Raw genomic sequence first — 12,734 nt, forward strand, 5'->3', positions numbered from 1 at the left:
TGTAAAATACTGCAAGAATAAAATAAACAAAAAATAAACGAAAAAGTTATTCGCCAAAATATATGTGTCATATATCTCATATACACATCATATCTCATCCTCCTTATTTATGAAGCTGCATTCAGATTCTATTTCTTCACTATATTGTAGAGTCGAGGAACTTTAATCCTACAGGGTTTATCCCTCTGACTGGGTAAATATGATTTACTGAGATGAAAAAAAAGATTTATACAGGAATAAGAAAAAGGTGTGTGGAGACATATCAAATACAATCAAACAGACTGTCAGATGCTGCATCTGTAGCTTTTACAAAAGTAATACTGTTGTGGGTTACAGCATTAGTTTAAATCCAAAGAAGCAGAATGAAGAAAGAGCTAAAAAAAAAAAAAAAGACAAGAAGGGAATGCACTACTTTACTCAGACATGCAATCATACGTCAGTTAGGACTGTTACAATATACCAATTATTTGCACATTGGTACATTTATTTTAAAGACCAATGTATGCTGTATGGACATTTTGGTTTGCTCTAAAGAAGACTATTACTCAACTGAATTAAGTGTGTTTTTGTGTTTAAGAGAGAGAAAATATTTTTAGCCACATTAAACTTTACTTTTTAAATATATTTTGTTGAGTAAATTGAGCATCAAAGACATTCAGCTGAAAAAGAACCCGTCCATAACATTACAATGTACAGTCTATCAATATATAGAGCTATTTTTAATGTATGGGAGGATGCAGGCCGTCTATTCTACTGCATATTTTTAGTGGCTTTTAGGTTGTATACAATTTTCTTGTATGTTGTTGTAATTTGTGCCTTGGCTTTCATTTTCTTCACCCACATTGCCAGTCATTAGCTTCTCTCTATCTCTGTCTCATTATCTTTTTTTTCTAAAGTGGGAGAATGCACAGGATACACTCACTCTGTGGAAAGCGTGGTGGGTTGTCATTAACGTCCGTGATCACTATGGTCACTGTGGTGGAGCCAGAGAGACCACCCATTTGTCCTGCCATGTCTGTTGCCTTGACGACCAACTCGTAACGATCCTGTGTCTCACGATCCAAATCTGCCACTGCTGTCATGATGATTCCTAATGATTGAGAGATAGAAGTGAGTTTAAGGGAGAGTGGCAGAAAGAGGAAGAGTAGTTAGCAAGTGACACCACTGGAAGCGTTGCATTAGTGGTTAGCTCTTGTGCATTAAACCAATTATATTTCCTCTCAGTCTGAGAATCAACTTGTGATAAGTACTGCATTATGGAGGCAAAAGTACAATGCGTTCCATTTCTCTTCTACCAACAGAATGGATGGGAGAGACCATGTTGTACTGGTGACTCTTCACATACACCATTTTATGGCTTAGCTGTATTAAGATGAATAATATATGGAGGGACAATGAAGGCATGACACAGCTTTCCTGAACTGCACAGTTTCCAGTGCTTGGGAAACCATGTTTTGTAGCAGTAACAGCAGAAGTATTACATAAGTTAAAATCGCAAATTCTGGCTTACACCAGAAGAAAAACGACAAAGAAGTGACAAATATTTGTTTAGAATTCATAACAAAAAAATCCTAACCAGTGTTTATTAAATGGCTATTTTAGACAACAGTTAATAGTGACTGTGTGAATTTAATAGCACGGTGTGAAAGACTCTGTTTATATATATATATATATATATATATATATATAACACATGGTCTGTTTAAAAAGAGACACTCTCCTTATTGGCCCAGCATTAGCCATATCAGTAGCTCTCTGCTTTACTCTGCAGCAGTAATATAATTCCACGTTACCCCTTGGGATTTTTCGCATCAGAATCTATAGATATATTTCTCGGTCTTGGTGTGCTGTCTCACTCCCAAAGGGTTGCATTGTGTTGGGTATACAACTCACAGATTCCAGTCACATTTAGCCTTGGGACCTGTTCTATGAGTAACCAAAATACAGTACATGCAGCAATAGAGTTAGGGCTGGAGACAGATGACATGCTCCTCTTTTATCCAACAAAGCCAGAGGGGATGCATCTAAATTAGGGCTGTCGAAAGTAAAGCCACAATCTCTAACAAGTATACAGCAGTGGTGCTCCAACTTCATGGTATAGAAACTATATATGCAGATGAATCTACATGGTCTTTATTTATCAAAGAAGTAAAAAAAAAACTCTATGCACTTCATACTCCAGAGCGTATCACCCCCCCTTAAGATTAAACACTGTAACTGGATGACCGGAATGTGTACACCAACTGTGAAATGGAGCTTCAGTGATTCATTGCATTAACATAATAAATAAATAAATAAATAATATAATCAAGTCTCCCCACTTCATGGATTCTAAAAAAAGATGACTTATACCTGTCATCTCTTCATTCCTTCTGCTACTTTGTGGCTTTAAAAACTGGTGATGCACACATAGTGCTGTTTTCACATTTTTACCACAGGTGCCATTGCACTCTACTTATTCACTTTTGGCAGTTGCATTCATAGACAGCACCTGTGTTGCTTTTATTTCCTTTTTATTTTGAGCCTTGAAAATAAAGAAGCCCCGTTTGAGAGAGTACAGATATAAGCTTGAATGACATCTAGAAGCACAAAGGCATACTCAGTGCCCAATGGCACTCTACACTTCACTTCATGTTGTGCTTAATTGATAGTTATGAACCATATGCATAATTAAGTAAAAACAGTTTTTTTTCAGTATTGTTACAATTTAGTTAGCAGAAAATCTTATTTCATCATTTTCATAACTTATTGGGATTTATATTGCAGTTTTGGCTGATGTATACCATCGCAAGTTTACTGTTGTTATTGATGCTTCTTGGTAAAATTTAATAGCATATAAAGATATAGAATTCTTAATGGGTGAGAAAATCTAGATATTTATTTTTTATAATATAATGATCCACTGTGCTTGTAAAGGGGAGATTAAATAGTATGGTTTAAACATTTTAAAACAGCTAAAAGGACAGTACTTGGATAATCAAAAAACATCTTCAGGCAATTTCAGCTTTGCCAAAGCAACAGAAAAAAAACAGTGACTTGTTATTGAGTTTGTTGTCAAGGTGAGTGAGAGTGATATTAATGAGGTAGATTTCACAGCTGTTTTGTCTCCTCTTTATTTTGACCTTCTTGACTCACACCTATTAGGTTAGCCTGTTTGTCTACAAGATAGGGAGAGAGGTAGGTGGAATAGAGGTCATGAGGCAGAAGCTGGAATGAACCACCTAGTCTCCTGACTAGTCCCACCAAGGCAGAGCCATTTATCATCCAGGTGCCTGGGCTGACCGAATCAAATTGGTGGAGACCAAAAAGGAATCATTAAAACCTTAGTGCTTTTCCCTGGAGAGGAAATCCCTCCCAACAGGCTTTTTCCTGCAGTCCTGAAAGATTGTGGGGTAGGCCATACTGTTTCTATAGGCTCTACACCAGTAAGATCCTCCTTACTTAAATCTATATCCTATACACACACACTTATATATATATATATATATATATATATATATATATATATATATATATATATATATATATATACATACATACACATACAAGTGTGTGTTTTGACATATTTTAATTGATTTGGCCATTATGGTCTCTTCAGATTTCCTAAAATATTGATGAAAGAAAATGGAGAAAGAAAAAATAGAAAGAAAGGGAAAAATTAAGGTTAATTGAGTGTTGTATGTGTCCTCTTACCTTTGTTTTTATCAACAGTGAAAAACTTTTCTCCATCCAATACACTGTACACCACTCTGGCACTGCTGCCATATGTTGGGTCATCAGCATCAGATGCAGTAACCTTCATGACAGACGTTCCTTTTGAAAAGAAAAAGCAGTTAAAGGAAAGAAATCAAACTTTTAAGGTTATACTACAATCCTAAAATGCAAATTTGAGCCTGACTCAAGGATGTCAGTGTTTTTTTTATGAAACTGCTGCCTGTTCTGTCTTTGTGAGGACAAAATTAACAGACTGAAATGATAATTAATGTAAGGGGTTTGTTATTATTTTGGCCAGTATGTTGTAGAACCACAGTAAAAAATACAAAATTTAGAACTGACAGACAAAGCAATCTGACAGCAATCTATGCTCTCAAAAGACAACACCAAACATTCATTAAGGAATGAGGAATAATAAATATATTTTTTATTTATCATTAGGAATATACATTCAGAGGTATGTCAGTATTCTTATAATCGTCTTTGTCTTCAGGTCTCAAATATGCCAACAGTACCACAAAATGTAACACATAAATATTTTCTAAAATTAAAAATAACAATGTAAGTAGGCTTAGTTTATGTGTGTTTGGGTGTCTTTTGATTAATGTTATACCCTGAGTGTGCCTGCTGGCAAACTCTTCTGAAAACTACACACCTTCAAGGGCTTTTTTCTATTTGCATTTGAGCTACCAATATACATGCTAATTGATGAAATAGTCATGTGGAGCTTAGGACACACAACTGCAACCACCACAACAATATTGATGATATTGTAATCAGAGCTGTTTGTTTGGTTTTAATCTGGGGGTTTAATGATTTTTTTTTCCAGGAGCCCAGCATGAGTAGAGGTCTCTTTTTTTTCCTCTTGTACTTTCCCATTGTAGTGTATATTTCAGTGTTTTTTCTGTAACGCTACTGATCTCCGACCTGTATCCCCATGTGATGTCTGTGTTGTGTGTGTAAGGTCGGGGGGGTGTCCCATTTCACTGCAGGGCAACCTGCACGTGGCGAATACAGCCTTGATTGATTGATTGATTGATTGATTGATTGATTGATTGATTGATTGATTGAAATAATACTGGGGGCTCTAAAAGTGGGAGAAGGCAACTGTAATTTAATGTCTAAATTGCACTTTAATGATATTATACAATGTGTCGCACAGAAAGAGCAGTGGAGCAATTTCATTGTAGCTCTTCACACACATAGTATCTGGTTTTTGCAGTCTTGCAATCTTGTTTCAGCTTCTTCATTTCTCACAATATGACTTTTTTTCTATGTTGATGCCTAGGGTAATACGTTGAGAGGAAATGTGAAGAAAATTCCACTTTGATGAGTCAACATTGTATTTTATTGCCACTATTTCGTGGATGTAATAAAGCCTAAGTTGCGCTCCATGTTTTGTTACATTTTTAGAACTAACTACTGAATTACTACCTCTACACTGGAGTTATTTCTAATTCCAGTAACACTGGGGGTATAGTAGCTTGTTTGATTTTTTAAGGACCTTGATATGAAAAAGTTAGGAACATATTTAAGGTTATCCTACCATTTTCTTAACCACTTGGGTCCTAATCACAAAAGCCTATAGACATCTGAGGCTGGTTTACATTGCACTTTTTCAAGTTTGAGTACCACTTAGTAAGTGGGTAGTGAGTGTTTGTAGACATGCCAAACTATGGGAAACCATTTGAATTTGCTAGCAATCAAAGAAATCACAAGCAGGCTTTTAATGAAGTAGCCTTTTTGTGACTGCCAGCAACCACTCACCAACCAGATGGGGAATACACACTTTTCTCTAGCAACCAGATGTTATCAACCAGTCTGTGTGGCTGATGCTGAAGCAGTTAAGAAAATGGATGGGAAACCTTAACTGTGTTCCCAACTGTTAATGCCTGAGCTTCTATCCAATTTGGTGTAACAGGGTGCTGGGGGTGCCAGGTGCCATAGAGTGTTTGAAGGGCTAACTCAGACAAAAAAACTAAACATTCATACCTATAGCCAGTTTAGAGCGTGTACGTCATTGGATTGTGCTGAGAAGCCAGGGAATGTGGAGGGAAGCCCACGGAGGCACAGGGGGAACATGCAAATTCCACAACGAAAGGCCCCAGCTGGATTTGAGCCCAGAACTTTCTTGCTGTGATTTGACAGTGCACCAGACTGCACCGCCGTTAATGTAGTTAAGGTTGTGAGCACAGCAATTCATCAGTGTGAGAGACTTAAAAGCATGTGTGTGTGAGTACCTGCAAACACCTGTGTCTGTGTTCATGCATACTTGTCTGCGATTATTTTTGGAAGAGTTGAGTTAATGCATTCAGATATTACAGCACCCACTAGCTGTTTCACCTCCATGCCCATAATTTTCCAAACAAATTTTTTGATGTTTCAAATTATCTTTTCACAACACCAAGGCTCAAAGTTGTTATTCATACAGAGGTTGCACACACAGATGAAAGGGAACATGAAGCTGTAGAATCAACATTGTATCATCAAAGCCTGTTAGAAGCTAAAGTAATCTACAACAAACAATTACATATGATTATGAGGCACTTAGACAGAGAATACAAAGAATAAAGTCATTTCCACATGAAATGTTAAATTTGGAATTTGTGGAGCAATGGTGTTTAAGTCATTATTTTCCACTGGGTGTAGTATACTTGTCAACAGTGTGCACAAACAAGCCTCTGGCAGCACAAACGCAGACGTAGCTCTACATTTAGTAGCACATTTTAGTTAAAACTCCACCTAAAGCCTACACAACTTTAGGCTTCCTAATTTTTAGGTTAGGAAACAGCTGCATACTTGTCTCTAGGATGTGAGTACATTTTTTTCTCTGTCTAAAAATATATTCACTTCCAGGCAAATGGAAGATAAAAAGAGATTCCTAGGCACCACAGGTCCTCATGAACAAGGAGTCAGTCTTTGTCTCCATCCCTCTGGAGAATGCTTTAGGTAATTACTGACAGCTGGTGTTGTCCACTAAAGGTCACCACTGTAGCCTTTCTGAGAGCCCTGTCATGCTACTGTCCAGCTACATAATGACCGTATGCTAATGATGCTAATGAGCGGGAAGTGTCAGAGCACTGTTTGTTTCCTGTCATCCAATAGAACTCCTAAGGGGAGAAGCAGGAGGGAGAGGCCAGATTACCATTAAAGCCACCCAGCCATTAAATCAGATGGCTCGGATCACTATTCTATCACTGTCACCTATGGTACTCCTGCCAGCTTGCATGCAAAACTACACCTATCATATGAGGCATCACCCTCTCCTCTGCAAATGTAGTGAAACAAAGCTATTGCATAGCCACTATGAAATATTTTAGGAAACAACTGGTGTAAGATGGGAATGAACAAGGACATTCAAATATGTGCAATGCCACAGAATCATGAATTCTGGTACTGTCAACATCCTTGTGAGGATATTAGTGAAATCCTGATATATTGCAGCTTCCAGTGAATTCAGTGTACTGCATATCAACTAGGTTTGAATGAATTTTTAAATTCGTATTCTGAGTTGTATCATCCAGTTATTACCTGTCCCATATATGCAAAATAAGCACCAGTCTCAAAAGATCAAGATATGCTCTGTTCCAGTTGGGGGATGAGTGAGATACCATTCTTATCACATTAAAACATAAGACTTCACAGAGGCTAGGCATTTTCATTACTGGCAACAGGCAGGGGTTTGTTAATTTTTCCTACCTGGTTGGCTCCACTGCTGAAACTCCAACAAAACCATGTTTTGTCCATAGGATTACTCTCTTATCTTAATATTCCCCAGGTAACAATCAGTTTGATGCTCAGCTGTTTCTGGATACTGCCTGGCAGCAACATCAGATGGTTTGGAACCTTTCATCTAATTAGAAATCCCAGTCTTCAATTAATTCAATACAAAATATTACATAGAGTGCACTATACAGGTCATCGGATGTTCAAGATGGGCTTTACGTCTACCAACAACTGCTCACACTGCCAAACCAATTCACCGGACAATTATATCCACGCTCTTTGGTTCTGTCCACCAGTTCAGAAGTTTTGGCGCGAGATATGTGAAGACTTATCGAAGTGTCTGAAATGTAACATTCCAACTTCCCCCTTAGTGTGTTTGTTGGGCAGCTTAGATAATGTCACTTCAGAAAAGAATATCGCCCATATGGTTTTCACTGCCCTATGCATAGCCAAGAAAACAGTCCTCATGAACTGGAAAAATAAAAATAATCTTAATTCTAACCAATATAGAAATTATCTATTAGATTACATTAGTCTTGATAAGCCTCTGCCACCACATCAGATCAATTGCTCTGGGCTCCTTTGATCAGCTCCATCACCTAGTGGGGGTGGGGGGTCATAGTTTGGTCCCGCCTTCACTGTTGTGATTGGTGTGGGGGTAGGGACAGGCTTAGGGCGTCGGGGGGTTCCCCGGAGGCATCTTCCTTGGGGGGCTCAACCCGGGGTAGCGGTCATGTCCGGTTAGGGGCTCTGTTGGCTCTCCGGTGACTGTTTCCTCGCGGCTGCGTGCAGCGGGGCTAGGGGAGGGTCTGTGCTGACGGACGTGGGTTACTGACCTGGTAGCCTGGCTGCCCCTGGGTGGGTCCGGGATGGGCGTGAGGTTCTGGGGGCGCTCCGTCTCTGGGCTGGGACCCGGACCGGGCCTCGGGGGCTTGGGTCCTGGTTGGTGTGTTGCCGGGGTTGTGGGCGGATGGGTGCATGGGGGCCCAGCCCTGGAGCAGGGTGCCGCCGGTGCGTCGAGCCACCTGGGGGGCTCTTCAACTGGTGGGGGAGATTGTCACATCTTGCAGGAGCTTTCCTCTCCTCAGGAGCTCCCTCTGCAGGAGGGGGAGATACAGGAGAGGTGGAGGAAGATCTCAGCCTGGGTGTTTATTGTCTTATGTAGTCTGGAAGATGAGTGGATGGTGGGGTGGGTGCAGTTTTCTCTGTGGTGGGGTTGGGTGGACTGTCCCGGGCTCTGTGGGGCCGGGAGGCGCTGCTGCACTGGGCCCGGTCTGGATGGGCCTGGGCCCCCTTTCCCTGGCGGGTCGCGGAGTATGGGGGTGCCTACTGGGGTCAGCGGGGGAGCTGGCCCCAGGGAGGGGTCACTTGCCCCTCCCTTCCTTCCCTCCCCATCTCCAGCTGCCTCCCTCTACCCGCTCCACCACAACCACCCACACATGCAGGGCCTTGGAGTAGGGGTATGTCACCAGGGTGCAGAGGAGGCTACCCCCCCCCCCCCCCCCCCCTGTCCCCTTCTGGCTGCCTCTGCCTCAATTTTATCCCACAACTTAGACATTCACATTACTCACACTCTCATTACACATACATATAGGATCTTGGGGGTGGGCACGATACACGGAGTCCAAAGTACTATCAGGGTGTACACCCCACCCCTGGCATCGTTGCCCACCTCTCAATTTTAAATACACGTAGACATTGAGGGCTAGCAGGAGGGACCATGCGCTTACCTGCTGCTCTCTGGCAGGTAGCTCCAAGCCCTCCTGGGTTTTAAATGCACCTTAGAACACACATGCATCAACATTACAATGAGCGGGTGGAGGGAGGTTCGGAGTCTTCTCTCACCCCCGTTCTCTGCGACCTGCTGGAGCAGGGGGGCTAGGACTAGGAGGAGGAGTTGGCCGTCCGACTGCGGTCTGGAGTGTGGAGCCTTCCTGCTGCTGCGGAGTCGGGGCGGTCTGCCTCCCCCCACCGCAGGGAAAAGGGAAACACCACCTGGGTCTGGGTGCAGTTCCCCCCTCCAGGGGCGGGGGCACCTAGACCCGGTTTGTAGAGTACGCTTGGGGAGTGTGATCGTGTGTACAACGTCTCTTTATGTCTGTCTCCACGTTGGTTGAGTGTGGAGTAAGTGCATATGAGAGCATGAGGGTGGGAATGGATGTTTGTATCTGTGTGTGCCTGTATGTCTGTGTCTATATGTCAGGTTGGGTGTTAGGCGCCACCTCTCTGGGGACATCTCAGGCCCTCCAAGGTTTGGAGGCCTATCTCCCCCTACCACCACTTCCCCTGCCAGTGGCGGACCCCCTCAGACATCGGTGCGTTGGTGGTTCTTTGTGTACGGGGATGGGCGTCCAGGTACACACCGGCTCACTCCTTGGCGGCCGCTTATCGGGGCCTGGAGCCTGGGGCTCGCTCGGGCCACTTCGGAGGTGGGGTGCCCCCGGCCTCTCGGCCTGGGGCTCGGTCACTCAGGCGCAGCTGGCTGCCGGCGGAGCTCACGGGCGCGTCACTGCAACTCCCCCTGGCTTCTGCTCCGCGGCTGCTGAGTGAGCCCTCATCTGGGACTCTCCTCAGCTCTTTCCGGGACAGTGGCGCAGCTGCCCCTCTGTTGGTCTTCCTTGGTCTCTTGTGTTCTGGGGGCCTCTGGATGTCTGGAGTTTTGATCTCCTCCACACCTGCTTCACGCCCTGGAGGACGGGGCTGTGGCCCCCCCACACCCTCTAGCAGATTATTACATGAAGGAACCTTTTAAAAAAACAAAAAACAAGCGCGTCCATGCTCACAGGTGTACACACGGGTGATCACACCCACAAACTACACCCTTTTTGGCTCCTACCTCAAAGCACACTGTGTTCTGTTGATCTTATGTGCTGCACAATAATGTTTAACATTTAGTATTTACTGTCATATTCCCATATATCATTGTGATGTTGTTTATTCTATTACTCTTGTTCTCTTCTGCTTGCTTTCTTTTTTCTTTCTCAGCAGGTGATCCAGGTGATTGATATATGCATTTTTTTTTCTCTGCCCGTTCTGTTGGTTTTTGTCTTTTGCCCTTCTCCCCCGTCCCTCTTCTCAGCTGTTTCTCTTTCCCTCTTTCTTTCTCCCCTTCTTTCCCCCAGTCAAGTCTGTCCCGTATTCATTAAGTGAAAATAAAATAAACAATAAAAGGTGAATCAAATGGACCATTACGGCAAGGCTGGGATGGTCAGTTTGGTAAAGTAAATCCGTTGGGCATCTTTCTTTGCCTTTAGACAACAATTCTGATGGCAAAAGAGCCAAACGGGACAGGCCAAAAAAAAAAAAAAAAAAAAAAAAGATGGTTTGGAAGAACTATATAAATGCAAATGCTTCTTTACTGTGTTTATATTAAAAAGAGAAGTGAAGCAGCAAGTTTGGCACTTGAGTTCTTGTTAAAGTTCTGACTTGCTTCAGTGTTTTCAGCGGGATGTCATTACCTACAGTATGTTGTCGTCATTGGTGACACTTAAGCAGATCTGAATGTTGATATACTTGTATGGAGTCAATTAAAATAATGAAATGTAATGCACATAACAGTAACGGGAGAAGTATAGTATGTCTAATGGAGAAAGGTCACAATATTCAATGTCTAACGCCTTCTTCTGCCAATAAAGACATTATTAAATAAACTGCCAAAATATACAGGTCCATATATTTTTTGCAAAAAATTGTTTTTGTTTTTGCTGTGTTCAAAAAAATCTACCTCAAATTTTTAATCTCTCTATACAATGTTACTAATGGTGATTCCAACTGGTTGAATGAAATGAAGTATTTTTCCCAGTTTAAATAGCATCTTAGCATTTAAATACAAAACATTTAACTAGCACTGTTAAATTATGCTATATTCTTATACCATGGTATAGAAAATTTGGCTTTTACCCATTTCACCCTCATCACTGTCTGGTGTTATTATAAATAAAACAGCACTAACAGAGTTGATCAAGATTTCAGTGCCTACACTAAATAAATATGTAGGGCTACTTTTTTTCCTCCCCTGCCTCTGAGTGATGCTGAAAAACCACTTCACACATTCATTACTTCTCACCTGGATGATTGAAATTTATTATTGTCAGGTTGTTATTTAAACTGGGAAAAATATTTTTTATTTTATTTTTTTTTACATTATTTACATTTGATCTTTTACATTGTATATAATGTCTATTGATTTTATTGTTTATTTTAATATTTTAATATTTGTGTACAGCGCTTTGTGATTGCCTGTCTGCGAAAAGCGCTTAATAAATAAAGTTTACTTACTTACTTACTTTACTTGTTCTAAAAGTTCCTGAAAAGGCCACCATTCAATCTAAAAGGCTGCAATGAGGCTACTAACGGGGACAAGAATGAGAGATCATATGTTTTGAAATCCATCTTAAAAATCAGGCCACATCATGTCTTAAAGACATCATAGTACCATATTAAGCTAATAGAGCACTTCTCTCTCAGGCTGCAGGATTACACCAGTCAGCAATAAAATTATGACCAGCAGCCTAATATTGTATTGGTTCCCCTTTTGCTTTCAAAACAGACCTGACCCATCAAGACATGGACTCTACTAGACCCCTGACCCATGCTGTGGTATGTGGTATGTACCAAGATGTTAGCAACAGATCCTTTAATCCTATAGGTTGCCAGGTGAAGCTTCGCTGGCAACACCTCAAACTCATTGTTGTTATCCTCAAACCAATCCTCAACCTGAACCTCTTTTCCTTTGTGGCAAAGTGCATTATTGTGCTGAAAGAGACCACAGCCATCAAGGAATACTGTTTCCATGAGAAGGTTTACATGTTCTGTAAAGCTTAGGTAGATAGTACATATCGAAGTAAAATCCACATGGATGGCAGGACTCCAGGCTTCCTAGCAGAACATTGCCCAAAGTATCACAGTGCCTCTGCTGAGGGCCTGCCTTCTTCCAATAATGTATGTTGATGCCAGGTGTTGTACAGATAAGCTACACAGACAGACCCAGATATGCATGTAATGTCAATAAACAAAAAATATTCATTAGACTAGGCTACCTTCTTCCACCATAGAAGAAACTGCTGGTGTGAATGGGTGAATGAGGGAAGTTGTGTAAAGCACTTTGAGTGCTCAGATAGAGTAGAAAAGTGATATATAACAATCTGTCCATTTACCATCTTATGGTCCAGTTCTGATGCTCACGTGACCATTGTTGGTGTTTTCAGCAGCAGACAGGGATCATGATGTCCACCCTAACTGGTCTGCGGACATGCAGCCCATCCACTGAACTACTTTTTGATACATACTGACCC

The 12,734-nt window shown here is 41.5% G+C and overlaps 2 protein-coding genes across 2 annotated transcripts in view; both read right to left on the reverse strand.

Annotated features, from left to right (window-relative positions):
- Positions 1-1,045, reverse strand: part of LOC146670505 (cadherin-22-like) — a 44,486-nt gene extending 43,441 nt beyond the window's left edge. The window contains exon 1 of the mRNA XM_085407461.1: positions 923-1,045. Coding sequence (XP_085263587.1) covers positions 923-1,013 — 91 coding nt within the window. The 5' untranslated portion in view covers positions 1,014-1,045. The remainder of the gene's footprint in view (positions 1-922) is intronic.
- Positions 1,046-3,583: 2,538 nt separating this feature from the next.
- LOC146670506 (cadherin-22-like) overlaps positions 3,584-12,734 on the reverse strand; it is a 49,081-nt gene continuing 39,930 nt past the window's right edge. Inside the window, exons 3-4 of the mRNA XM_085407776.1 lie at positions 3,694-3,813; positions 3,584-3,603 (exon numbers count right to left, since the gene is read on the reverse strand). Coding sequence (XP_085263902.1) covers positions 3,584-3,603; positions 3,694-3,813 — 140 coding nt within the window. The remainder of the gene's footprint in view (positions 3,604-3,693; positions 3,814-12,734) is intronic.

Source organism: Rhamphochromis longiceps, linkage group LG5, assembly GCF_057381845.1.
Source record: "Rhamphochromis longiceps isolate RC_006_pf linkage group LG5, R_longiceps_female_GT1.1, whole genome shotgun sequence".
In the NCBI taxonomy this organism is placed as follows: Eukaryota; Metazoa; Chordata; class Actinopteri; order Cichliformes; family Cichlidae; genus Rhamphochromis; species Rhamphochromis longiceps.